Source organism: Delphinapterus leucas, chromosome 10 (genome assembly GCF_059928025.1).
Source record: "Delphinapterus leucas isolate spDelLeu-1000000601 "Yukka" chromosome 10, BTC_Dleu_Yukka2, whole genome shotgun sequence".
NCBI lineage: Eukaryota > Metazoa > Chordata > Mammalia > Artiodactyla > Monodontidae > Delphinapterus > Delphinapterus leucas.
The window spans coordinates 97,438,029-97,466,019 of record NC_143138.1 but is presented as its reverse complement, the minus strand read 5'-3'; the positions used below and the strand labels follow the sequence as shown (position 1 = coordinate 97,466,019).

Sequence of the window (27,991 nt, the reverse complement as noted above, 5' to 3'; positions counted from 1 at the left end):
CTTATTACCATTTTAAAAGAAAAGTTTAAACAAATGTTTCCCTCTCTAGCCAAGTAGTATATTGTCTCTGGGAGATAACCATCTTCCTTTAATTTCATTAAATTTATAAAACCTGTCTCAATGTCTGTTGTTTTTTTTCCCCTCTAAAATGCATTGAATGTCTGCTCTATAACTCAAGTCATTCTGTTTTCAGATTAATAAGATTACCTTCCCCATCTTTTTACATCCCCATGGTGCAGGTCTGTTTCAAAAGTTGAAAACCAAGGTCACAGAACTAGTAGGTGGCAGTGTCATATATAATTCAATCTCAGCTTTTCTGAATCCTCATGTAGCGCGTTTCCTGTTCCTGTCACCAGATTACAAAACAATACTAGAGAGGAAGATGGCAAACTATTACAATGTTCGCTACATACTTACATCATCTTAAATCACATCTGTTCATGTTTTTATGATGGTATTTAATAGGACTAAAGCTATGATATATTGAGCACAAATTTGATACACTTAAAAACAGCCAATATGCAAAAATACCCATCTGTTCAACAGATATTAAACGTCCATGCTGGTAGGTAATGTGTCAGGCAGTTGATGAACAGTAGAGAAAACATGGTCCTTGTACTTTTCCAGTCCTATGGACTGCTGACCAACACTTAGAGGTTTAAATGGTTTCTTTTGTGAGAGGTGAAAGGCTGTTTGTTCTATGTTGAACCCATAATAGTGAAACTGCATTCTGATGACCTTAAAAACTCCAGTCTAGGATATAAGACCCTTATAAATGTCTTACTTCCAATTCATTCTCAAGGGTGAAGTATATCAGAGAGAAACCATACAAGGACTGTTGGCTCTGCTGCTAATGTGAACTCTATTCTTTCAAAGGAAAGAAGTACTGTGTCCTTTTACTCTAAATGAGACATCAAAAGTTAGTATGTTACTGACATGACACTGAAAATCTAAGCTGAATGCAGCCAGAAACTCCAAAGTAAACTGAATACAGAATGCCACATAAAACCCCAACTCTGTCGCACAGAAGCACTGTTTTTACAAGGACTTGATGTTTAGGTTATTTCATTTTCCACTGTCTTGGGAAGGACTTTCTGCTACTGCAAAAGCAATTAAATATGAATAGTGACTGAGAGAAAATAAAAGAACTTACACGAAGTTTTTAATTCAAAGATACATCAGTTTGTTCTCTAGTCCTTTAGAGAAGCCAACAAAAATACTTTGACAGGTTTATGCTTGACTTTGAAAGGCATCACCACCTTTATGTACTGAAAGAAAAATTTATTTAAATATGGCTTGTTGGTCCCATACTTCATCCACCAGTGTAATCCCTGCTGTTTACAAATAGAAATGTCTATTTAGTTCTATTAATCTGAATAACAGATGCATATTGTAATTTTTAAAGCAGATAGTGAACTTTTCTGTAGGTCTTGTGAGACTTCATCTTGTCATGGGGCAAACACTATTTTACAAAGTGTAGTAATGCTTCATTTTTTAAAGTTGAGGTGAAGAACCTGAGCGACTAAATAACAAAGCGGCAGAGGCAATGAAATGTAACCTCATGATCTGATTATGCTCTCTGCCTTTCCCTTGGGCCAGGGTAGCTTTCCACCTGCTACAGTGGAAAACAGGAACTGCTATAAAGCCTGAAAATAAAATGTTCTAAACCCAAATCCCAGAGTATTTTAGTAGGCTTAGCATCTTTAAAGCATTTTAAGAAAACTACTAATTGCCCAACTACAACAGCTCCAAAGAAAAGCTCTGCTTTCTCTTAAGACTTGTTCCATTCTATTCACACCTTTTGCTATCTAGGGTGAAGAGATTTACACCAAACTTCACTTTTATTAATACTATTTTCCTCTCAAAGCAAGTTCTTCATGCTGACGTGTCCACTGTCAGGAAGCACTGGCAGCGCTACTAATCATCTTTAGTCTTTGCATCACCAAGGAGATCTTTCTCCATCTTGTTCTGAAGGATGAACAAAAGTTTGAGGTGTACGTTTCAGAAGATAAACTGCAGCATGAAGACCCCCTATGTTGACCCAGACGGTATGTACCTTCCGCCACAGGTGTCCCATTCCAGATAATGCCTGTGTACACACAAAAAGTAGAAAAGTAATTAGCTGATAACTGCTTCTCTACCAACCAGGGGTCTTAGTAAGAAACACTGGGAGAAAACAAATCTTATTGAAATATCCCCAAGTGTACTTAAAAAGGTCCTAAAGTTGTCATGGGCTGGCTGAGTTTTCAAGCTAACGTACAGCACCTTGATAAAGCATTTCTTGTCCTGGGTCAGTAGTACAGCTTGGCCTGTCCCTGGCCTACAGACACGGCTCATCTCCCGTAGGCAAGCTGGATAAAGGTTCCAGTTTCTCTTCTTGGAGCCCATCCTATAAAAGAAGGTCTAATGAGTCACTTACTTTTGCAAAAAATAAGTATCTAGGACTATATGAAATGAGAAGTTACTAAAAACTCATTTTCATTGCAATAAGAAAGTCCTGAGGTATGAAAAATAGTTGCCTTCTAGAGCCAGAGCTTTGTCATTACATGTCAATGAAATGGTTAGATTTAGTTAAGTTGTTTAGAATTCTGAATGGGATGAACTGGTTACGGAAAAGATCTGACAACTATAATAGTTATGTTAATAGTTATGTAAGTTGTCCCCTTAATGAGTATAAGCAATCATTATGTAAATGAAACCAGTGATTTAAAAATATCCTGATAACCAAGTTTTCCTCAACCTTTCTCTGAAGTATTGATGTAATTCAACAACGGGCTACAAAGTGGATAAACCTGTGATGGTCAGGATCAAAGTGTAGTACATTCCTGAGTTCTCATAAGAAACAAAATGGGTGAATCTATCATATTGTTACATTCTTAAGTGAAAAACTGTTAAGTCTGCTAAAAGAAACGGAAGATTTCTGACAGAATAAGCTCAAGGAAAATACAACAGATTTAGAAGACAAGTGGGTACTAATATAACAAATGAAAGTAAAATTCATTTTTTTATAAGTCCCACCTTTTTCCAAATGGCATGTCTGTTACAATAATGTCCACAGAGCCAGTTCTTAGTGGCAAGTTGCAGATATCCCACTGAATAGTATCTATGGGCAAGCCCCAGGACAGTTTGCTGTGGCGACAAAAGAAAAGGTGCTTCAACATATCCTGAAGAATGAAATTTTAGAAGACTTTTCTTCTGAAGAGACTGCTATAAAATACAAAAACTAAAATAATATCAGTGACAACATCAGCAACTTAGTAAAAATTTCTAAAGTAGCAGGTAGGCAGAAAGCATAGGTCATAAGCTAAAACTTTTATAATGACAGTCCGTAAAAAACAAGTAAATTAAAAAATTAGTTAAGATTGGTTTTCCAAAGCTGTCTATATCTGTTTCATCTACAATTTAAGAAGACAGATTAAGGGGAAAAGACCGTTAACACAAAGAACTGTAGTACACAACCTGAAAACAGTGTTGAGGCAGTTAATTACCTAACTGATGATGTAAAAACATTGTTGATGAAACACACTGGAAAAAACCAGAACACTAAAGAGAAAAAAGCTGATGAGGTGACACACCTGAAGGATAAAGTTTGGTAAGTCTACACAGAAATAACAGGAGACCTAAAGAAACAGATATGTAAAATTAGGAAATATAGAGGTACTGGTCTTAAGATTAAAAAACATGTATCATACTATAAAAAAACAAGAGAACAAAAAAGTTAACATCAAAAAAATAATGACAGAAGGCTGGATGAATATAATAATATAAATGATTTAAATCCTCCCCATTAAGGCAAACCTACTAGTTTAAGAAACAAAATTATAACAGGCAATAATAATGCACAGGCTAAAAATTAAAAGCAAATCAAGATTATGAGCAGAAATTAAATGTTGTAATATTGATATTTAATAAAGAGTTTAAGAAAAAATAAAATGCAATAGAGGTAATCACTACATAATAGGAAAAAATACAGATATTAAAAATATGTATTACACTCACAAGCACCAATAGCTACAATAAAACAAAACAAAAAAGGCAAAAAATATTAAAAGTCAATGTAAGATTGGGACTTCCCTGGTGGTCCGGTGGTAAAGAATCTGCCTTCCAATGCAGGGGATGTGTGGCTTTGATCCCTGGTCGGGGAACTAAGATCCCACATGCTGCGAGGCAACCAAGCCCACGTTGCCACAACTACTGAGCTCCTGTGCCTCAACGAGACAGCCCACGTGCCACAAACTCACAGCTAGAGAGAGAAAAATCTACACACCACAATTAGAGAGAGGCCCGCTTGCCACAATGAAATATCCCGCATGCCTCAATGAAGACCCCGTGTACTGCAACTAAGACCCGATGCAGCCAAATAAATTAAAAAAATAAATATTTTTTAAAAATCAAGGTAAGATAGAATAGTACAGGTTGAACAGACAAAAAGTGAAGATGCAGAGGATATGAAAAATATAAAATATTCAGAAACTAGAAAAATTATTTGCTTAAAAATATCAGGTTTCAAAGAAACCCTAGTCATGTACTATGCCTCAGGAAAAAATCTCAAATATAAAACAAAATATACCATAAAAATTCATTAATCACAATAAAACATAATATAAAAATAAACTAAAAGCTTTTAACTACTTATGTATAAAAAATGATCTAAACCATTGGTCCTCAAAGTTGGGCCACAGACCAGCAGCATCAACATCACTGGGAAGCTTGCCAGGAAATGCAGACCCTCAGGTCCCATCCTAAACCTACTGAATCAGAATCTGTGTGTAGTTAACAGGTTACCCAGGTGATTCATTTGAACATTAAAGTTTGAAAAGCACTGTCCTAAACAATTAGAACACAGAGAATCAAGTATATAACCAACCATTTAGAAAGTAACCAAAACAGATTTATCAAAATCTATAGGATATGGTCAACAGGAGTACTTAGCATAAAAGTCAGCTCTAGTAAAAACTTTTATTAAAAAGAAGACATTGGGCTTCCCTGGTGGCACAGTGGTTGAGAGTCCGCCTGCCGATGCAGGGGACACGGGTTCATGCCCCGGTCCGGGAGGATCCCACATGCCGCAGAGCGGCTGGGCCCGTGAGCCATGGCCGCTGAGCCTGCGCGTCTGGAGCCTGTGCTCCACAACGGGAAAGGCCACAACAGTGAGAGGCCCGCGTACCGCAAAAAAACAAAAAAACAAACAAAAAAAAGAAAGACATTTACAGCATATAACTTAAGATTTTAGATAACAAATGAAAAGACCTCAATAGGAAATAGGAATAAAAAACAAAAAGCATCAAGCATAAAACCACAGAACAAATAGTATATGAAAGAACAAAACAAAGCACTGGCAATCTAATCAAAAGGGAAAAAAAAAACTAGCAAAGAAAAGAGGATAAGCAATATACAGACATAAAATAATATTAAGGCATACCATGTATAAATAATAAATATGAAAAATTGCATAAAATGAACAAATATTCTTAAGAACAACTGATTTCTACTTACATATATAAACCTCACATTAAGGGTCATGGAGGCAGCTGTGAGGTCAATCATGGGATATAACGACTTCCTGTGCTCCTGGATATGAAGCACCTGTAAGACCTAACAAATCTGCTTACCGCTACATATTTCTGCCACTTTGTAAGAAAATGAAGGACTCCAAGCAGAGGAGACCAGAGAAACAATTTTGTGATGAGGCATCTCATAGGAAACTGCAGACCAAGTGCTATTTCAACCAATTCTTCCCAAAGACAGCTGAGACTTTGAAAGAATGGTGAAAGGCTGGCACAGATGGTGTGTCGTCAAATCCAATTTGTAGCAATGGGCTAGGGCTTAAGGTACTATAGCAACATACATCTCAGGATGGGAAATTTCCCAGAGGCTAACAGACTTTCAATGCACATATATCAAAGGGATATGGTTGAAGGACCTTGGAATATTTTGCTTGGAGGAGAGAGGATGTGGAGAGCTGGGATAGAGGGAGAGGAGGGTTGGTAGCCCTTCAAATATCTGATGTTAATCATCACTGTGATGCAGAGATAAGATTTTTCTTTATGGACTCAAGTGGAAGAAAAAACCCAGATCTGTACAAGGTACAGGGAGAGATTCAAGTTCCCTAAAAGATATGACTAGCACTCAAAGCTGTGCTAAGCTGGAATCAACAGCCTTCAGAGTCATAAGAGGTGTTTATACAGGCTGGAAGATCACTGGTCAGGATCTCCTACAGGACATTTAGGGACTGTAGGGACAGCTTTCAGGTCTTTTCCAACTCTGAGATTTAAGTGCCAAATAACAGAGGAAAGGCTAAATAAACTGTAATATTTCTGTACAATGGAATATTATGCAGTCATTAAAAAACATTGAATAAAAACATAAGCGTTTGAAAATTTTTTAATGTATTCAACTGTTTAATTGCATTAGAAAATATTAATATTTTAATATGTACTTGTTTTACAAGAACCTAGAAATTTTGAATTGAGAAAATGATTACAAAGCGTGTCTATGTGTCAGTCTGAGTTATGAATGAATTAGGTCCTGGGGCCCATGTGGTCTAGTAAGACTACAATCATCAAAAATGGTCCTGAAACATACTAACAAGAGGACATGAAAGCTAATACGTGTGGGATATGCAAATATTTGAACATTAGATTATTTTCCCCCCCAGTATTTCTCTAATCCTTATAGCATGTAGCATAGGATTGAGTTCCTTGTTGGTGTTCAATTAAGTTTCAGATATGAGAGTGCACCGCTGCCACTTCGGTCCTCTTCGAGGACAGCTAGGGCCCCTTCTCTCACCCCCTTCACCGGGTGCCTTCTCCAAACTACATCACTTATTCAATACTAAAACATTTCCAGAGAAAAGACCACTAGTCAGTTAGGAGGAGTCTTGTGCCTCTGTTAAACCCCCAGCTGGATGCCTGCATGCACTAATGGAAAACTTATGAAATTAAAATGAATCTATGCAGTTCTTCCACTACATGGGAAAAAAGATATCTGAATAAGGAAAGAAAAAGGAAGACAGAAATAAAAATAGTTGCATTAGGGTGGGGGAAATTATAGTTAAATTAAAAATATTTTTAAAATACAAATTAGTTTCAATCAACTTTTAAAATTTAAATGGAGTTTCAATATATTCATTTGGCTATAATACTGTCACAATGCACTGGGTGTATTAGTTCATAAAGCCAATAAGAAAAGTGATTATTGGACTTCCCTGGTGGTGCAGTGGTTAAGAATTCGCCTGCCAATGCAGGGGACACAAGTTTGATCCTGGTCCAGGAAGATCCCACATGCTGCGGAGCAACTAAACCTGTGCACCACAACTACTGAGCCTGTGCTCTAGAGCCTGCAAGCCACAACTACTGAGCCTGTGTGCCACAGCTACTGAAGCCCAGGAGCCTAGAGCCCGTGCTCTGCAACAAGAGAAGCCACTGCAATGAGAAGCCCGTGCACCGCAATGAAGAATAGCCCCTGTCTGCCGCAACTAGAGAAAGCCTGTGTGCAGCAACGAAGACCCCACGCAGCCAAAAAGAAATAAATACTTAATTTTAAAAAAAGAAAGAAAGAAAACTGATTATCTAAGTCTAAGAGATGCTACAAAATCTTTTAAATTAAAATTTTACCCTTCTTTCACTTGGCTCTTGGTCAATAAAGATGAGATGTTATTTGCTGCTCTATTCACAGCCAATGGATTATTATCACCAGCAATGTGATAACAGTTAGACCATTCTGTAGCCCCCTAAAAGACAAGAGTATATATGAAAACAGAAGTAGCCAACTGCAAAAAAAAAAAAAAAAAAACCAAAAAATGATTAAAGGTAAAATCATTTCAATCACTTGTCAATAAACAAGACAATCCAATCCAATCCAATAATCCAATGCTTTTCTAAAGTAGCAAAATACTGCATGCTGTCAAGTTTGCTATTCCCCTTGCTTGAAATGCCCTCCTGTTCTGTTTGCTGAACTCTTACTCATCTCTCAAGGCCCAGCTCAAATGTCATGCCCTCTGTGACATCAAGCACAACTCTCCAAGCTGTCTCTCATTTGCCCCTCCAAAAGCACTCTGTACATGTATCTGCCCCTGCACTTGCTCTCTTTTTAATTATTTCTATACCTGTCTGTGGCTCAAAACGTCTGGGAACTCCTTAAGGATAGGTCTGGTGTGTCACTCAGTCCCTCACCCAGCAGTGTCTGCCACACAGTAGGTATTACAGACTTTAAATACAAACATAGTTTAACCAAATCAAACTGACTAATCTATATCCTTTTGTGATTATGGAATTTTTATATAATCCGATAACCTGGAATATTTGAGAATTTAAATAAAGTGTAATCTCTATTATATAGGCTTTTGAATGATAACCACCATATTCTTGAAAGGATTTTGTCACTTTTTTTAAAAAAAATAAATTTATATTTGGCTGTGTTGGGTCTTCGTTGCTGCACACGGGCTTTCTCTAGTTGCTGCGAGTGCAGGCTCCTCATTGCAGTGGCTTCTCTTGTTGTGGAGCATGGGCTCTAGGTGTGCGGGCTTCAGTAGTTGTGGCTTGCGGGCTCTGGAGTGCAGGCTCAGTAGCTGTGGTGCACGGGTTTAGTTGCTCCGTGGCATGTGGGATCTTCCCGGACCAGGGCTCAAACGCATGTCCCCTGCATTGGCAGGCGGATTCTTAACTACTGCGCCACCAGGGAAAGCCAGGATTTTGTAATTTTAAATCAAAAACATGTCAGCAGAACAGAAATACCGAGCTTTCCATATTATTTGTGCAATGGGGTGACATACTACCCTAGGCCTGAACAATGTCCTATGCAGATTAACAGAAGGTTTCTGACATGAAAGCAGAGACAGTTCTGCCCTTGGTTTAGGGATGAGTAACAAACACCTCTTCCATGGTAAACAGTAATACCCCCATATCTATGGACACAGGGCTTCTAAGCTTTTTCTTTTGCCCAGACCCTTGAGGGTAATGGAGAAGGGTGATGTAGGGAGGATGATGTAGAGTTTGATGAAAGCCTCTCTGGTGATTCTGATTGCCGAGTATTCATTTTTTCTTCTAAACCTATTTAGATTTTCGGGTTTTATAGTACTTCCAAGTTTTAAAGGCAGTATTATAAATCAAATACTTTATACTTTGGTGAACAAACTGTTTATATACCCTTTCAATTCCTTTCATAATTTCATTCATTTTGATCATATACCAACTTAGGTTTTTCCATATTGACATCCTCATGCCTACCCCTACATGGAAATGCCTCAAACATTTTCTTTTTATTTATTTTTTATTTTTTGGTGGGGCTGGGAGCTCTTCCGGTCTCTCTCTAGCTCTGTTGTATATTTCTTGACATGTAGTAACCTTCACTGCTATTCCAGACCATAGACACATCATGGTTTAATGCTAGAGAAGCACACTCTGCTTTGTTCCCAGAATTCTTTGTGACAACAACTGAGTTTTCTCTGTGTGGCTCTTTAGCCAGAGTAAATTTCTCTAGCTGACACTAGCAGAAAACAGCAGTCATCTAGACTACTACGATTTCCTTCTGGGATTCAAATTCCCAGGTAGCCGATGTCATTTTCTAATTGCAGTCTGGATTATTTTTCCCTTTGTGGGTTGTTTTGGACTTGCTCATCTGTCCAGTTTCTGCTCAGTCACAGAATCTGTAGTATCTCCCTGCAGTTTATTCCCATTGGCTTTACATATACTATACATAAAGCAATTCTTTACAAATTTAAATTTGTAATTTTTTACAAATTTAATTTAATTTAAATTTATTTATTTATTTATTTATTTTGCGGTACGTGGGCCTCTCACTGCCGTGACCTCTCCCGTAGCGGAGCACAGGTTCCGGATGCGCAGGCCCCGCGGCCATGGCTCACGGGCCCAGCCACTCCACGGCATGTGGGATCCTCCCGGACTGGGGCACGAACCCGTGTCCCCTGCATTGGCAGGCGGACTCTCAACCACTGCGCCACCAGGGAAGCCCTAAATTTAAATTTCATTTAAATTTTTTACAAACTTAAGCAATTTTACTGGCACCCTCTTCCAAATTATTTATTATAAAAGTTTAGGTAATATTGATTCAATAATACAGATTCAAGGAGACTCTCCTGTTAAATGTTCTCCAATTAGAAAATGCCTTTCTATTTCTTGCTTTGCTTTAGGCAGTTTTTGAGACCTCTCAATGTCATGGTATTTTCTGAAAACTTTGTAACCTTGCTAGACTTCCTAACAAACCTAACTAATGGTCACAGGCTTCCCCATCTTACAAGAACCTAGGAGGATGAAGAAGCATAGTCTCACTTTATAGAGATGAAATGCCCTCCTCCAGTTCAAGCTTGTACCTTCAATTATCTTTTCTGTTCAAGTCTACGTTTGTCTGTTACAGAAATGGGACTCACCAGTTTGTAATTCTCAGCCTCCTCTGTAATCCAGTGACTAAACATGACTTATAACCTAAATCTAGTCCTTGGCTATTTGTAATAAGTGGCTACATCCTTATCACAAAAGTTCCAGCTTTACTAGTGTAATTCACTCAGAACTCTTGGGTCCATGGACCTAACCTTGGTGATTTCATTATGTCTAATTTACCCATGAGTTCTAGAACATTCTGGATGTATCACTTCCTTATCTAAAAGCTAAAGAAGGATTCCCCTGGTGGCGCGGTAGTTAAGAATATGCCTGCCAATGCAGGGGACCCAGGTTCGAGCCCTGGCCTGGGAAGATCCCACATGCCACGGAGCACCTAAGGCTGTGCACCACAACTACTGAGTCTGTGCTCTAGAGCCCGCAAACCACAACTACTGAGCCCACGTGCCACAACTACTGAAGCCCACGTACCTAGAGCCCATGCTCCGCAACAAGGGAAGCCACCGCGATAAGAAGCCCGCACACCGCAACAAAGAATAGCCCCCACTGGCCGCAACTAGAGAAAACCCATGCACCGCAACAAAGACCCAAAGCAGACAAAAATAAAATTTAAAAAATAGTAAATAAATAAATAAATAAAAGCTAAAGAAAAGTTATTACCTCAATTGATATTGCCCCTGTTCCACACATCGGATCAACTATTATATCAGTAGGCTGAGGAGCACAGAGCCTAGAGAAGAAAACAGCCTATGTGAACAGACAAGACTTCCACGACTATTCCTAAAGCTGTAAGATCAAAGGCCTGTTATGCTAGCATGAAGAAACAATTGATATTTATTTTTAAAATCAATTTGTAATTACATGTTGACTCTATATCCTAGCACTTACAAAAACAAAAACATTACATATAACTAAAAGTCCCCTTTGATTACCATCCAAAATCCCATTTCACTTCCAAATGGAAATAGCTTCTAGATCTGTTAATATATGTGTGTATATGCTTTTAGAAAACACATGTTATTTTGTATATAGACCTGTGTTGTTACATTTAAAACAACTCAAATGTGTGAATTAGAACATGTATCAATATAAGTTTACTGGAAATTATTCATTCAGTATTCCTTTCCTAATTAATTCAATTTGAAAGATAATAACATTGCTATAAAATAACTGCTTTACTTTGAGCACTTAGTATTTGCCAGGCATGGATTTAAGCTCTTTGCATGCATTATCTCTTTTAGTCCTTTTAACCATCTTGTGAGATAGGTTACTATTATTATTCTCTTTTACAGATAAGCTGATGCAAACCTGTCCATGGACACAAAGCTAGTAGGTGACAGAGTCAGGATTAGAGGAATTACTGTTAGTGGCTTAAATGTTACCTCTTCTATGAAGCATCCCCTCCTCAGACAGGCGACAAGGTTTCTCTTTCCTCCTTTTGTCCTGCTATTCTTTCCACATTATATTATGGTTCTCCCTTACAAAACTGAGATTCCTGGGGACTAACTCTGGATTCTTATTGTAATACCTGTCCAGCTCTACTTCTCCATTCCTGCCCCTCAACACACGGCAACAGAATCCTTGGCAACCCTCTTGGTAGTAAGCAACCCCGTACTCCTAGCCACTGCTGCTGCGTCTGGGTGAACACATGACTGAAACTATGTCAACCAGATTCTCTCTTCTAAGACGTGAGAACAAAGAGCTAGAAGACTTAGGCAGTATGGGGCTGGCTGGTTATTTAAAACTGGAAATACATAAATTTAGATGGCGGGCAGCCATTTGCACAGATGAGCAAAACAAGAACCCGTAGGCTCCCAGGGTAGATAAAAGTGACTGTCTAGGTTTCTGGTGGTTTTCTAAGACCTGGTTCCTACCCTTCTTAAGATATGGCTTTTAGTTTTTCTGTGGATTTCCCAAGACTTCTCAGTATCTTGCCAGTAATTCCCCCTCCCACACAATCATCACTTTTTTTTAATCTTAATCTAGCTTACTTAGGTTTCTAACAGTTACACCCAAAATAACTCTCCATATCCCTGGCTCCCACCATAATGCCTGGCAGTAGATAATAAATGTTTGTTAAATGAATGAAGACTAGGAGCTCTTCCTTAATCAAACGGGTGCAGTTTTCTATTGTGGTCATTGAATTGACAGGTTCCAGTTGTATTGAACTAGGACTCCATGGATGAGCAGGGTAAAAGAGGAAGCAAAGATTGGAGGAGTAGGAAATACAATTAACTACCAGGTTATGCCAGGCACCGTATGTAACAGGTATTTTTCATCTGTTTTTGCAATTTACTCCTCACTAATAATCCTTTAAGTCTAATATCAAACCCATTTTGCAGTCTGGCAAACAGAAACCTAGAGAAAACAACTCGTCCTAGTGGTGGAAAGAAACACCCAATCAAAGGGAAAAGGGCAAAGGAGAAAGAAAGTTATATCTTGCTCTTGGAAAAGTGGAAAATTTTCCATGTGAGTATAAAATTTTAAAATATAAGTAAAAGCTCTCTGTGTTCACTTATACATTATACACATTAAAAAAATCTCTGCTTTCATCTGCTTCACTGCATAGAAATGAAACAAAGCAAAATTTGTTCTATTTCCCAACACGCAGTATATCCTTTCTAAACAGAAACGTGATAACCACGTTCAAGAGGCAGATGAAAACTACTGTTCTCATTTTAAAATCAAGAAAATTGAGATAGTAATTAAGTGATAGTTTCAGGATCTCAAGGAATCAACATTGGATACAAAGAAAGAGAGCTTTAGCTTTTTATCCTGTTCCTTAACTACTAGATTCTAACACAGTACCTCACAAAAAATTACATTTTGAAGGGAAAATTCAAACCAAGTTGTCACGTTCATCTACATGGCAAACCCATTCTCTTACCTGAGCATCCCATAGGCAAGAGTAGATCTAAGAGTTGTGGGTCCAAAATGTGTGATATTTCTTCGGTGGAGACTCTCTTCTGTCAATGCAATGCCCACAACAATTTCATTATCATGGATATTCAAAAGAACCTATAAAATAAGAATAAAATAGTTTTAGGGTTATTCGAACTGTACTTATCACCAAGATTTTAAAATTTGAGGCTTTATTAATTTTTGTTACTTTATTACTGAGGTATACTTTGCATACAGTAAAATGCACAAATCTTAAGTGTGCAGCGCAGTAATTTTTACATATAAATGCTGTGTAACCATCATATAAACATATCTATAGTTTTTCTTGCCCTCTGTCAATACCCACCACAAATTATCATTAATCTGACCACTACCATGATAAACTATTTTGTCTTTTTTTGAGCTTCATATAAATGAAATCATTTAAGAATATTGTATTTAAAATTTTTTAAATCTATTTTATTCTCCTTTTAATTCACCGTATTCACAAGTTAGCTATAACCAGATTCCCCCCGAATTTTTATGAGAAACACATTTTGAAGGTTTCCAGGTTTTTAATATGCATTTTTAAAATTTTTAACTTTTTTGGAAAAAATTCCAAACATCCAGAAATGCTTACCAGAACACTGGCACAACGAACTCTTAAGTATGCTCTTCATTTAGATTAACCAACTGTTAACGATGGGCCACATTTGCTTTAAAACCTATTATTTTTTTAGTACTTTTTAAAACTTGACTCAAGTAATGTCTGTGAAAGAATGTTTCTTTTTGGTCTTAAGTTATAGTTTTTCTAACACACAGTTAAATATATACTATTCAAACAAAAATAAAAGTTGAAATAAAATATGTTCTGCAATCTTCCACCTAAAATTTCCTCATCATGATCTTAACAGCAGCAGCTAACACTTACCTAGCTATATGCAAACTACTGTTCTACACACTTTATATTTGTTACCTCATTTCATAGCCACACCCTCTGAGCTAGGTATTATTATCCTCCTTTTATAGATAAGGAAATTAAGGTACAAAGAGGTCAGTTTACTTGCCCAAAGTTATGCAGCTCGTAAACTGGGATTTAAATCCATGTAGTGTGGCTCCAGAATCTGTACTCTGAGCTCCCATGCTAACTTCTGGACATCACTGTTCTAGTTAGCCTATTCATTCTCATAACAGCTGTTACAAGAAAAAAAAGAATGGGGACTTGTTCTTCTGATTTGATGTGCAAAAAAAAAAGTTACAGAGAGAACAGGCAACTTGCCCCAGATTCAAGTGTCCCAAAAGCAACAGTAAATGACTCCTTGGTGAAAACGTCAGCTGCTAGGGGCCTTTTAAGCTGTCAGAGATGGAAAGACTTGTTAGTATGGCTCACATGTGAATCACCCTTATAGTAGAAGATTGAGACCAAGGAGGGTAAGCATGCTAAAAAGAGGTATCTGGATTTGGGAATCTAGCAGAATTTAAGAAAAAGGACAGCTGGCTCTAGCATGAGTATTAGCAATGATGTCCTGATTTTAGAAGGTCGAGGTTTGTTTTAAAAAGTTATTCCACTTCAGAAGCAAAGTCTGAAACCAAGACAAACAAAACAAAATAGTTGTTTTAATTCTTTTGAATTTTATAATCTGAAAGTCCACATAATGTTGTAAAAATCACTAGATTAGAAATTAGAAAATTCAAGTCTTAATAGCTCCCATCTATTAAGCATGTAGTATAGACCAGGTATCACACCAGATACTTAAAATGTATAATCTCATTTAACCTTCAGGACACACAGGTATAAACTATTATTGGCTCCATTTGAAAGAGAGGCTCAGAGAGAATAACTTGTCCAAAGTTACACAGTTAGGGAGTCAAAAGTTGGATCTAGCTCTGTCTCAATAGCCCATGCTCTTGTTAATGATACCCTACAGTTTTCTTCCTTTGTGACATCTTTGGTTCTGGTATCAGGGTGATGGTGGCCTCACAGAATGAGTTTGGGAGTGTTCCTTCCTCTGCTATATTTTGGAAGAGTTTGAGAAGGACAGGTGTTAGCTCTTCTCTAAACGTTTGATAGAAGTCGCCTGTGAAGCCATCTGGTCCTGGGCTTTTGTTTGTTGGAAGATTTTTAATCACAGTTTCAATTTCAGTGCTTGTGATTGGTCTGTTCATATTTTCTATTTCTTCCTGGTTCAGTCTCGGAAGGTTGTGCATTTCTAAGAATTTGTCCATTTCTTCCACATTGTCCATTTTATTGGCATATCGTTGCTTGTAGTAATCTCTCATGATGCTTTGTATCTCTGCAGTGTCAGTTGTTACTTCTCCTTTTTCATTTCTAATTCTATTGATTTGAGTCTTCTTTTTTTCTTGATGAGTCTGGCTAATGGTTTCTCAATTTTGTTCATCTTCTCAAAGAACCAGCTTTTAGTTTTATTGATCTTTGCTATAGTTTCCTTCACTTCTTTTTCATTTATTTCTGATCTGATCTTTATGATTTATTTCCTTCTGCTAACTTTGGGGGTTTTTTTGTACTTCTTTCTCTAATTGCTTTAGATGTAAGGTTAGCTTGTTTATTTGAGATGTTTCTTGTTTCTTAAGGTAGGATCGTATTGCTATAAACTTCCCTCTTAGAACTGCTTTTGCTGCATCCCATAGGTTTTGAGTCGTCGTGTAGACATTACTCCAAAGATATACAGATTGCCAACAAACACATGAAAGAATGCTCAACATCATTAATCATTAGAGAAATGCAAATCAAAAACTACAATGAGATATCATCTCACACCGGTCAGAATGGCCATCATCAAAAAATCTACAAACAATAAATGCTGGAGAGGGTGTGGAGAAAAGGGAACCCTCTTGCACTGTTGGTGGGAATGTAAATTGATACAGCCACTATGGAGAACAGTATGGAGGTTGCTTAAAAAACTACAAATAGAACTACCATATGACCCAGCAATCCCACTACTGGGCATATACCCTGAGAAAACCATAATTCAAAAAGAGTCATGTACCACAATGTTCACTGCAGCTCTATTTACAATAGCCAGGACATGGAAGCAACCTAAGTGTCCACTGACAGATGAATGGATAAAGAAGATGTGGCACATACATACAATGGAATATTACTCAGCCATAAAAAAGAAACGAAATTGAGTTATTTGTAGTGAGGTGGATGGACCTAGAGTCTATCATACAGAGTGAAGTAAGTCAGAAAGAGAAAAACAAATACTGTATGCTAACACATATATATGGAATCTAAGAAAAAAAATCGTCATGAAGAACCTAGGGGCAAGATGGGAATAAAGACGCAGACCTACTAGAGAATGGACTTGAGGATATGGGGAGGGGGAAGGGTAAGCTGGGACAAAGTGAGAGAGTGGCATGGACATACATACAGTACCAAATGTAAAATAGATAGCTAGTGGGAAACCGCCACATAGCACAGGGAGATCAGCTCGGTGCTTTGTGACCACCTAGAGGGGTGGGGTAGGAAGGGTGGGAGGGAGGAAGACGCAAGAGGGAAGAGATATGGGGATATATGTATATGTATAACTGATTCATTTTGTTATAAAGCAGAAACTAACACACCATTGTAAAGCAATTATACTCCAATAAAGATGTTAAAAAAAAACCGATACCCTATTAGCTTTGTGGCCTCAGTTTGATTGTCCATAAGATTGGGTTAGTCTTGAAAATTCTACACATTTATGAGAGCCTTCTTGAATCATCACAGTAAGAGCCTGCACTTACCTCCACATCAAAGTTGGTCATGTCAGCCTTCCACTTAAAATAATCTTGAACAGCACCCCCAAAATCTCTTGCCGCCTCATTTGAGGAAAAGCAATGTTTCTCTCCTGCCCTGTTGCATGTGACTCTAAACTTCAGCACTTCAGGATCAGTTTCTTCTTTTGAGCTTTCCTCAGTCTCATCTTTGCAAGATGTCAAATCATCACCTACTAATGTTGATATCTCTTCTTTGATGGCTGCATTTTCATAATAGTCTAAGATCTGTGAATCTAAGACATTGTTAGTGAACTCTTTTTTGACATCTCTCTCATCTGTTTTGTCTCCTCGTCCACTTTCAATCTTCTGTTTACTTGAATTCTGATTGATCTTTTTGTGCTTTGTTTTTTTTTTCTTGAAACATGTGTTAATCTTCCATATTTTTAAAGGGTCTGACCATGGAAGCTTCCCAGCCAAGTCCTCAAAATCCTTTAGAACTTCTTCCTATAAAAGAGAGAATGAAATCCATTCATTTCATTCATTTCTCACCACTTTAATTGAACAAATAAACCCCTACTTTGCCTACAGACTACGTTAATTGTTATGTTGGGGGTGGCAGGAGTACAGGACAAAAGAGTAAATAATATAATGTCTGCAATTGAGGAAATTAAAGTCTCACTGAAAATTAAGACTTACACAAATTAAGGCTACTACAGAATAATACAAGACAGAATGGTAGATCAGAGGCTGGGATTCAAGATTAAAATGTAAGCAAATAAGGAACTATTAACAGTGGTTACCTCCAGCGAGGGGAAATGAGGAGATGAAAGACAGGGGAGGGAGGGCAGCTTACCTCTCACTGACTCCCTTTTGAATTTTGTGCTGTGTATACATATTAACTATTTTTGAAAAGAAAAAACCCAAACCGTAAGCAGTTAAAAATGTATCTATCCAATTTCTAAATAGTATCTATAGTCATCTTTTAGAAAAGTAAATCTGATCATGCTTAAAGCCCCTCAACAGCCTCCCATTACACCCCCCAAAATTTAACTTCCTTAAAAAGCCCAAATAACCCGACTCTTGCCTGTGTCTCTTACATCACTTCAGGATCATTCTCTCCCTAGCTTCGTACCTCTGCTTGGAAGGTATATGCTTCATATGACCTCTCTGCATTGCTGGTTCTCTTCTCATTATTTAACAGCAATTTAAAAGGCACATCCTTTGAGAGACCTGCTCTACTTAAAGTAATCCTCTCAAGTCATTCTTTTCTCATTTTATTTTCTTTAGAGAACTTAACATTATCTAAAGTTATTAGGTTTAGGCTCCTCCCAGAAGGTAAGCACAGGGTGGAAAGACCTTGGCTGTCTTGACCATTGCTATAAACCACACATCTAGAGCAGTGTCTGGTGTAAAAAAGGTGCTCAGTAAACAGCTAATGGATATGTGGTAAAATGTTAAAATGGGTGGTACAGAGCTGTGCTGTCCAATTCAGCAGCCACTAGTCACATACAGCTACTGAAATATTTTAAATGATTTAAAATTAAAAATTCAGTTTCTCAGTCATATTAGCTACACTTCACATGGCTATCATGCTGGACAGCATAAACATACAACATTTCCATCAGAAGTTCTGGTGCAGAGCACTGGCACAGACAGTATATGTTACTGAAGATCAAAGTAGAAAGAAATCAGTGCTGACTGATGGAGCTGAGACTTGAATTGGAAGTGACTGAAGGCTGTAATACTACTTGAAACCTGATGAACTAATGGTAATTTCAGGTTGGGCAAATTCAATTTTATGTACAAATAATTTCCATATAAAGGGCATCTATAGGACTTGTAGGTTTAACATGGTGGGATAACACTGGTACAGCCCCTTTCTTTCTTCAGAAACCACTCTAAAAGAAAAGAACAACAGAAATACCAACTCTATTCTAATAGAATCTACATGATATCTGTAACCTAGAAACAGAACATAAGAATTATAACATAAGAATTCCCAGGCTCAGTGAAGGTAAAGCAGAGGTGCAGAAAGACAACAGAGGGAGAATGACTACAGATCTCAAAGGGGAGAGCAGTCTGCAGAGCAGTAGGAAATAAACTCTTCTCTGGAACAGCAGGGAAGAAGTACATGCACTGAGAGGGAGCGTCCCTGGATCTCGTTTGTACCCAGAAGCAGCAGAGGAGAGAAATGGAGGCTGAACAAGGAATCTCACAGACATGCTCTATTTGCTGGAAACAGAGTAGAGATGGGGAGATATACTCTACATTGTGAATAACCCTAAAGCTGCTGAATGCTTCCAGCTAGGGAGAAGTAATGGTTAAAAGAACTCATTAAGTGGTATGGAAATTACACCTCAATAAAGCTATTTAAAAAAAAAGGAAGAGAACTCATTCACCACAACCTTTTGTCAAAAGGAACTTCACAGTGAACCAGAGGGATTTCTTGCTAGCTTGGAACAGTTCCTGAACCTCCTATAAAGAGTAGGCCCAAGAGGGACTACCTCATTCAAAGATGAGCAATTATCAAAAGTTATCAGCACCAGACTTATATGAACGGAAAAAAGGAGAAAAGGGACAGAAAAACAGCGGACAAAAACCAGTGACCAGAAAGACACTGCCACAGAGCAGCTGAAAACCATGATCAAATATGTTGACATGACATCAAAAAATGTAATAAGGAGATACTTTTGCAAAATAAGAGCTCAATTGCAAAATAAGAGCTCAAAGCACAGATATAAAAGCAGGAAAAAGATGAGGGGAGCTGCCAGAAGGAGATGAAACAGGATCTTGTAGAGTTCAAAGAAAAGTGGAATAAAAAAACAAACCACTGCAAAAGTGAAGACCATATTGAAAGCACCACATATAAAAGCCACCGCTGAAAACACAGTAAGGGATGTGAAGAAAAGTAAAGCAAATACAATAAAAATGAGCAAAAATTTTAAAATGGATTAGAGAGAACATGATAAAACATCAAAGACAGTCAAAGAGATCCTGCTGTATGTATAACTGGTTTATCCCTGATGGAGGGATTTAAAATAAAGAAAACATACTAAAAAAATAATTCAAGAAAACTTTCAAGAAACATAAATGGAAGTGAATTTCTCTACAGACTGACATGTCTTAACTGGAATTAGCAACAAGGAGATGTACCCTGGTGAACTTCAAAATTGAAAAAAAAAATCATCTGGGCATCAAGCAAAAATAACAAGAAAGCAACAAATACGGAGGAAAAATAACAGGATGACTTCAGAATTCTCCATGGCAACATTTCATGCTAGAAGAGAACAAACACTGTCTATGATATTCGTAAGGAAGGAAAGCGTGACTCCAAATTTTAAACCCAAATTATTAATCAAATAGAAAGGTGAAAGACAAACATTTGTGAACTCATGCCAGTCAAGAGATAAAAACTGTAACAAAAGGACAGGTAGTGTGCCTATAATCAATTTAACTATAGGACTAAAATGAAAACAAATACAGGGATTATGACTGCAAAACAGAATGTAAATGTTACAAAGTGGCCTGTCCTTAGAGGGGAAAGGGAACAGAAGATGGGAAGTAATTTAAGCACACTGATATCCTCTTCTCTCATTCCCCAAGGTCAAAGGTTAGAAATTAACGCTTAGCAGAGAAAGTGCAAAACACAGGCAGTTTGGTGCTTCCAGAATATAATCTCAGTGACTTTTCATGCAGCATTAAAGCTTTTCGGGTTTCATCCAATCTTTAAAATAAATAAATAAATAAATAAATATGATTTTTTAAAAAGTATATTTAAAGGATTTAAAGGCATGTGGTTCAACATGCCTTTATACAAATACAAAAATACAAAATACAAATACAAAAATTATAAAACTGGAAGGTGAAAGGGAAGGAAGAGGGATGTGGGAAATATGCCAATTTCATCACTGCTCTTAGTAGGGATTCAAAAATACTGTGTAAACAGTAGATTAGGTTGTATTTATAAAGGTAACAGCTAGAGAGCAAATACAAGCCTTCCAAATATTTTAAAACACGTGCACGGGGAAAAAGCAAAGTAAACACATAACATAAATTTTTAAAAAGAAAGAAAAAGAAAGCAGAAGGTGTGTAGCATAAATGTGACAGAACCAAGACCAAACATTTCTGTCATGTCAATAAACATCAATGGGATAAACTTATTAAACAGAAAAATGACCCTCAGACTGAATATGTACAAGGGTGTATATAGGATGTTCATTGCACTACTGTAATAGCAAGACTGTGAAAAATCCTAATGTCCTAAAATGGGACCGATTAAATTGTGATACAGTCAAATCCAACAATGATATTGCCATGATCTCCAAGATAAATGAAAAAAAGCACAGCACAGGACAGTATGTATGTCATACTTCCATTTGTGTAAATATGTAAATAAAATACACATATTCATAAAATATCTCTAGAAGGATATCTCAGAAATTGGTAATAGTTGTTGCCTCCAAGGAGGGAAACACGTGGTATGAAAACAGGGGAATACTCTTCACTGTATATCTCTTCAGTCTTTACAGTTTTGCTCTAAGAACATGTATAAACTAGCTTAAAAAAATTTTAATCACAGATGTTAGCCTTTTTTTAAATCAGTTAATAAAAAGGCTAATAAAATTCATGGTATCATCTGAATATTTAAAAATAAGAGAACCCGGGCTTCCCTGGTGGCGCAGTGGTTGAGAGTCCGCCTGCCGATGCGGGGGACACGGGTTTGTGCCCCGGTCTGGGAAGATCCCACGTGCTGTGGTGCGGCTGGGCCCGTGAGCCATGGCCGCTGAGCCTGCGCGTCCGGAGCCTGTGCTCCGCAACGGGACAGGCCACAGCAGTGAGAGGCCCGCGTACCGCTAAAAAAAAAAAAAGCTATTGAAAAAATAAGAGAACCCATTAGAATGCTTAAACTAACAGGCTTTTATAAGCCATGAGAAAGTATAATGCAACAAAGAAAAACTGATGGTCAACAGAATGAAAACTAGAAGCGAATGTTTAAAAACAAGGTTTTATTGGGGGCATGTTCCAAATTAAGTCCACAAAGTGGAGGGCTTAACAATTTCTCATGGTTATACACAAGAGAAGTTGCCCTTGCAGAGATCTGAAAATCTACCTTAGGGCTTCCCTGGTGGCGCAGCAGTTAAGAATCCACCTGCCAATTCAGGGGACACAGGTTCATGCCCTGGTCTGGGCAGATCCCACATGCCGTGGAGCAACTAAGCCCATGTGCCACAACTTCTGAGCCCGAGTGTCACAACTACTGAAGCCCATGCGCCTAGAGCCCGTGCTCCGCAACAAGAAAAGCCACCACAATGAGAAGCCCGCGCACCGCAACGAAGAGTAGCCCCCACTCGCCGCAACTAGAGAAAGCCCGTGTGCAACAACAAAGACCCAATGCGGCCAAAAGTAAAATAAATAAACAAATTTTAAAAAATAAATAAAAGGTGAAATTATTTTTTAAAAAAAGAAAAAAAAAAAGAAAGAAAATCTGCCTTAATCCCTGCTGCTCTTCTTCTGGGACTTCCACCAGTAATATCTTTTGCAGTTACTTACAAGGCAACTCTGAATACCTGGCTCATATATAGAACCATTCCATAATAACAAATTCACCTCCAAAAACACTCAAAATAATACAAATTCTAAGATGACAAAAACATAGTAATTGAAGAAAATATTAATAACACCCTAGTAGGTTAGAAGCAAGAATTTAAGATGGACACTTATAGTTTAAAAAATATGTTAACATTTATTCATGTATAGAATTGACTATCACAATTTTGAAATACTTAAGAGCAAAAACTGTCAGCACCCTGCCTGTTATTCACTAGTTTTATAGATATGATATGGTTGGCAATGCCTATCAGAAGGCTGAAGGGTTATAAAACTAGTGTTAGAAGTTACATTGTTAGTTAATAAAATTATCATCTATTTTGAGTCTCAATTCTTTTAGGTCTGTTTTTTTCTAGGTTGGGGGTTCATATCAGTTTGGTTTTTGAAATCAACCTGTGGTCAATAAATAAAAATTAGAGAATTAGGCAGCACATCACAACTTTAAAAAAGATTATTTCTAATATAGGCAATAAAACTGAAAGAAAAAAGTTTTCAAGCATTTGACTCTGGAAACCAGACCAAAAAGCAATCTGGAAAAATACCAAAGACTCACTGTGATCTATTTTCAGCGTTCAGCTTAGGCAGCGTCTCAATATTTAGGAATCAGACGCTAAATACAAGTTGGGGATAAAGCTGTTATCCTAACAACTGAAGGAGTATTTAGATATTACTTTGGCTTTATTTCAAAAAACAAGCTAGAGAAGAAAGCAGGGCAAAAGGAGCATGGTGAGAGAAAGTGTTATTTGTAGATGACACAAACTGTCACCTACTCTGGTTCACAGCCTAGAAGCAATTCTATTTTGAAACCATATACATCAGCAAAGCTCATCTAAGGTGTCCATCTTTTGTAAGAAAGTCAAACAATTTGTTCTATTTCTTATAAGTTTTTCAATATTGATATTTATTTCTTTGTTCTGTTATTCTTTCATCTTTTTAGAAAATGGAATACAATTAACATATATTATTTTAGTCTCAGGTGTACACATAATGATTCAGTATTTGTTTACATTGCAAAATGATCACCACAAGTCTAGTTAACATCTGTCACCATACCGTTAAAATTTTTTTTCTTGTGACGAGAACTTTTAAGACCTACTATCTTAGCAATTTGCAAATGTGCAATACAGTATTAATTACAGTCACCATACTGTACATTATAGCCCCAGGACTTACTTATAACTGGAAATCTGTACCTGTTGACTCCCTTCATCCATTCCCCACCCCCTGCAATAATGATTTTTAAAAGCAACTTTTGCGATGGACTATCAATAAATCTCTGGATTTTACTGTAAAAGTCTCCCAGTATTCTATATTATAAAAGCAGCAGTAATGCTAAACGATACACAGAATGTGAAAAGTGGAAATAATCTCTTTGGGAAGACGGCTGAAGATCAGCTACTGTGTTTGGGATAGCTCACCTTTGTTTCTTTGAACTGGTAATCCTTAAACTCCTGAACAACCACAAATAAGTTATCAACTGATCTCAGACAGTGAACCTGGGGAGGGAAAAAAATGTTGGAAACAAATTTCTGCAAAAGCTTTTGAAGCGCATAAACTGTCAGCATTTAAATATAAAAATCAGGTACAAAGATTTTAAAGCAGCTAATACCTATAATTTGTATTTAAAATTTTTCCCAGCTTCTGTTCCTCTACAGAAAAGGAAAAAAGACAGATGGCAGGATAGAAGCTTGAAGTGTTATGTGGGCAACATGGGTTTGGGGGGGAAGGGAGAGATGAAGACAGTGAAGTGGGGCTTTATACTGCCCTCATGGCTCTCTGGGGTACTGTATAGGGTTTGAGCTCCAGCTCTGCGATTATTAGCTAAGCAACCCTGTGCAAATTACTTACTCCTAAGCTCAATTTTAGGAATAAAATTAATTAATCCTTAATTAATGAGGATAATGGTAGGGCCTATCTTTACAAAGCTGCTGAGTTATTATCTAAAACACTGGATGAAAAATACTTGCTTACCAATTCATCCCACAGATATGTAGTGGGTGTCTACTATATGCCAGATACTAAAAGCTTGGGAAATATTGACCAAAAAAAAGAAAAAAAAAAAAAAGAAACAGGCAACAATCCCTGCCCTCATGTTGCTTATGTAGTAATGAGATACAGCTTAGCTTTTACTTTAGTGGGATGGCAGTTTGCTGACCTTCACTTCTCACCTTCAGTGATTCCTAATTACTTTTGAGCAAGAATAAATTTGACACAGATAAAAAGAAAAATCTCTCCCTTTACGCTTCACCACTGAAGTCTAAACTTCAGCTAGATGCTGAAGTAAATAAATTCTAAGAGGCGTAGCAGATACTAAGAATTTCTTCATAAGTCTCACAGGATCCTTTCTGGTGAATTCATCCTCAGGAAATACTAGGATCACTTCTAAAAAATATAGCAAACCTAGTAGTCACAGTTACAAATCAGTACCCAATGGAAAATGCAGTAATACTTTAAAATTACCTGATTTGGGGCAGAGCAAAGAAAAGCAATAAGGATTCCAGAGAGGTCTGTAAACTAGAAAGTAACCATAAAATGATATATTTAGAAAACTATTTTAAACATTGCTTCATTCAAACCTGAGCCAGACTTTCCACTGAAATGTCAAAATATATCTTGCCCCGGTCTTTGCTGATTTTGCACGGTGACCCCAATTTCTCTCTCACTTCATCTGCAGCTGTTTGCTCAAAACCAGTAGGCACAGTGGCTCCAATAGTGACTTGGAGATGTTCAGACTCACTTCTGAGGCCACTTTCTGTCACTTGTATAGACCTCTGGTTCTCATGAAGGTTCACATCCAGGAGCTGGTTAGTGGCTTCTTGAACATCAGACATATTGGCAGTGCTTCCAAGGTCCTGAATATAGTCCCTTTAAAAGTAGTACAGAAAAGAAAAAGAAATAATGCCTAAACATTATCACCTCTTATTTCAACTATAACTAAAAACATCTGCTTTGGAGGTCTGGCAGAACAACGCAACACAACTGAATCAGTATTCACCAAAGATAAAAGGACTAAATAACATGGGTACAAAGTGGAGGATATAAAATATTATTAAACAAGCAATACAGATAGTGTGGAAGAAAAGGAGACAGACAGGAGTATTTCCACAGCATGCAATGTTTGGTTTGGGATCACCTATCTTGATGATAGCCATCGCATAACTACAACAGTTAATCCCAAAACAGAAGTTGCTAGAACACATTCAAAAATATTTCTACATCTAGTCCTTTTTCAGCTAGCAGTTAAGAACATGGGGCTTTGGAATTTCAGACCTGGGTCTGAATTCTTGCCCTCACCATTCAGAGGCTGAATGACCTAAAACAAGTTTATTCTCCATTGCCTCAACTTCCTCATCTGCCAAATGGAAACTGAATAATGCCTCTCTCTTAGAGTTGTTGTAAGACTTCAGTGGGAATAGCATACTGCCAGGCCCATGATTAAAACTTGCTAATTAAGGATATCTATCTTCCTCCTTGAAATGGATAGTGATTCATGCATTAAAAAATGATTAACTGAGCACCTACTATCTAGTGACTACAAATATTTGAATGCCTAGGACAGGACAGGCTCTGGGATGCTTGGATGGGCATCAAGAGAGACCTGTGAACTATTTAAACCAGTAAGCCAAATTTCCTTTATCTGAGCTTTTGGTAGGGTGGGGGGCGGGGTGGAGTAGGAGGGACTAAAGAGCTGGGTGGGAGGTGGAGATCAATAGTTCTTGGCAGATTTTCAGTTTTGTGAGCCAAAACAACTTAAGTAGGCCCAGAGTACCTACACAGTTCTTGTTCTGTACCCGGGACAGGCGACAGTGTCTAACACAAATAAAAGTCAGTTCCTGCCATTAAGGAGCTCACAATCACTGTGATACGACCTCTATCTGCTAAATAAGGCAGCTGAAGCCCACGAAAGGACGTATCCTACCACGGTCAGAGAGCCAACCAATGGCGCAGGCTAGAATGAAACCCACGTCTCCCGACTCCCACCCCCAGGGCCCTAATCACAGGATCCCGGGGAGCAGGTGAAGCCCAGGGAAAGGTAGCGAGAAGGGCTCCACCGTGGATCGGGCTGAAGTGCAGCCAGTCTCCGGCCCGGGTCGCAAGACGAAGGCCGCCCTTCCCTGCCGAGGGTCAGCAGCGCCCCAACGGGCCACTCCCACCCGCCGCCCGGTTACCGGTCGGCAACGAACACCCTTCCGGCTCCCGGTGCCGCCGAGGCCAGCGCGCCCAGGTCACCGCGCCGGAAGTCGCCTCGGTGCCCCGGAAACGGAAGTCTGGTGGCGCGGTCACAGCGGCTCCGCGATAGGGGCGGGCGCTGGGGCGAGGTCGCTGAGGAAAAGGCATGTGTGTAAAGGTCTGTGCGCGGTGGCGTGCAGTACATGGTGGTTGGTTTCTGCGGTTGCGGACAGGCGCCTCAGCCAGCTGAACCGGGGAGGCCGCGGGCTTCGTCGCCAGGCGTCATTGTAGCTAACTTTAGAGGGCGCTTAGCGGCGCTGGCACTGAGTAAGCGCTTCACACGCGTCATTTAATTTGTTCCAATAATTCTCAGGTGGCAGGGGCCACCCCTCTTAAATAGCCGGGGAAACTGAGTCTCACAGAGGTTAAGTATCTTGCCCAAAACGTCCCCCACAGCACTTTAGAGGCAGAACTGGGATTTGAACCTGGGTGCTGTGACTCCAGAATGCTTGCTCTTAGCGTCTGAGCCAGTATTGCTCAAACTAGTCCCTGAGTTGTACATTGCCTTCATTATTTTTGCCCAATTGTACTGTTGTTTACTTAACACTTTTCTTTAAATTTATAGCTTCAACAAGTTATTTTAGAAGGAGATTTTACAATTCAGCAACAAAAAGATAATTCAGTTAAAAATGGGCAAAGGCCATTTGGAATATTTGGAATATTTCTCCAGAGAAGACACGCATATGGTCAACAGTCACATGGAAGGATGATCAAGGTTACTAGTCATTAGGGAAATGCAAACTAAAACCGCAGTGAAGTACCTATTTGAGTGGCTAAAAGTTTTAAAAAGTGGACAGTGCCAACTTTCAGTAAGGGTGTGGAGCAATGGAACACTTGGGCTTTGCTGGTGGGAATGCAAAATGGTACAGCCACTGTGGAAAACAGTTTGTCCTTTCCTCATAAAGTTAAGCAGAATTACCATATGATCCAGCATTTCTACTGGTAGCTATATACCCAAGAGAACTGAAAACAGATGTTCAAACAAAAACTTTTACATGAATGTGCTTAGCAGCATTATTTATAAGAGCCAGAAAGTGGAAACAACCAGAATATCCCTCAGCTGATGAATAGGTAAACAAAAGTGGTGTATCCACACAATGCAGTATTATTCAGTCATTAAAAAAAGGAATGAAGTACTGAAACATGCTACAACATGGATGAACGTTGAAAACATGCAAAGTGAAAAAAACCCAACAACA

At 38.2% G+C, this 27,991-nt stretch overlaps 1 protein-coding gene and 1 long non-coding RNA gene across 6 annotated transcripts in view; one reads left to right on the top strand and one right to left on the bottom strand.

Annotated features, from left to right (window-relative positions):
* The window catches only part of LOC149748314 (uncharacterized), an 86,844-nt gene that overhangs the window by 9,148 nt on the left and 49,705 nt on the right, over window positions 1–27,991 (top strand). The gene's annotated exons all lie outside the window — the stretch shown is intronic.
* On the bottom strand, window positions 1,141–26,836 carry THUMPD3 (THUMP domain 3 tRNA guanosine methyltransferase). Of its 5 annotated transcripts, XM_089919645.1 has the most exons (11): window positions 26,732–26,836; window positions 25,139–25,427; window positions 23,981–24,058; window positions 16,983–17,459; window positions 13,243–13,373; window positions 11,016–11,085; window positions 7,617–7,732; window positions 3,019–3,129; window positions 2,266–2,389; window positions 2,057–2,089; window positions 1,141–1,968 (listed from the first exon to the last, which is right to left on the bottom strand). In XM_089919645.1, exons 2-11 carry the CDS (start codon window positions 25,391–25,393, stop codon window positions 1,918–1,920), a joined length of 1,446 nt encoding a protein of 481 aa, XP_089775771.1. In that variant the 5' UTR covers window positions 25,394–25,427; window positions 26,732–26,836; the 3' UTR covers window positions 1,141–1,917. The 5 variants fall into 5 exon arrangements, with proteins under 5 accessions (XP_089775771.1, XP_022420345.1, XP_022420343.1 ...); XM_022564637.2 differs by having other exon boundaries at window positions 1,141–2,089; window positions 26,732–26,835; XM_022564635.2 differs by lacking the exon at window positions 26,732–26,836 and adding an exon at window positions 26,615–26,724 and having other exon boundaries at window positions 1,141–2,089.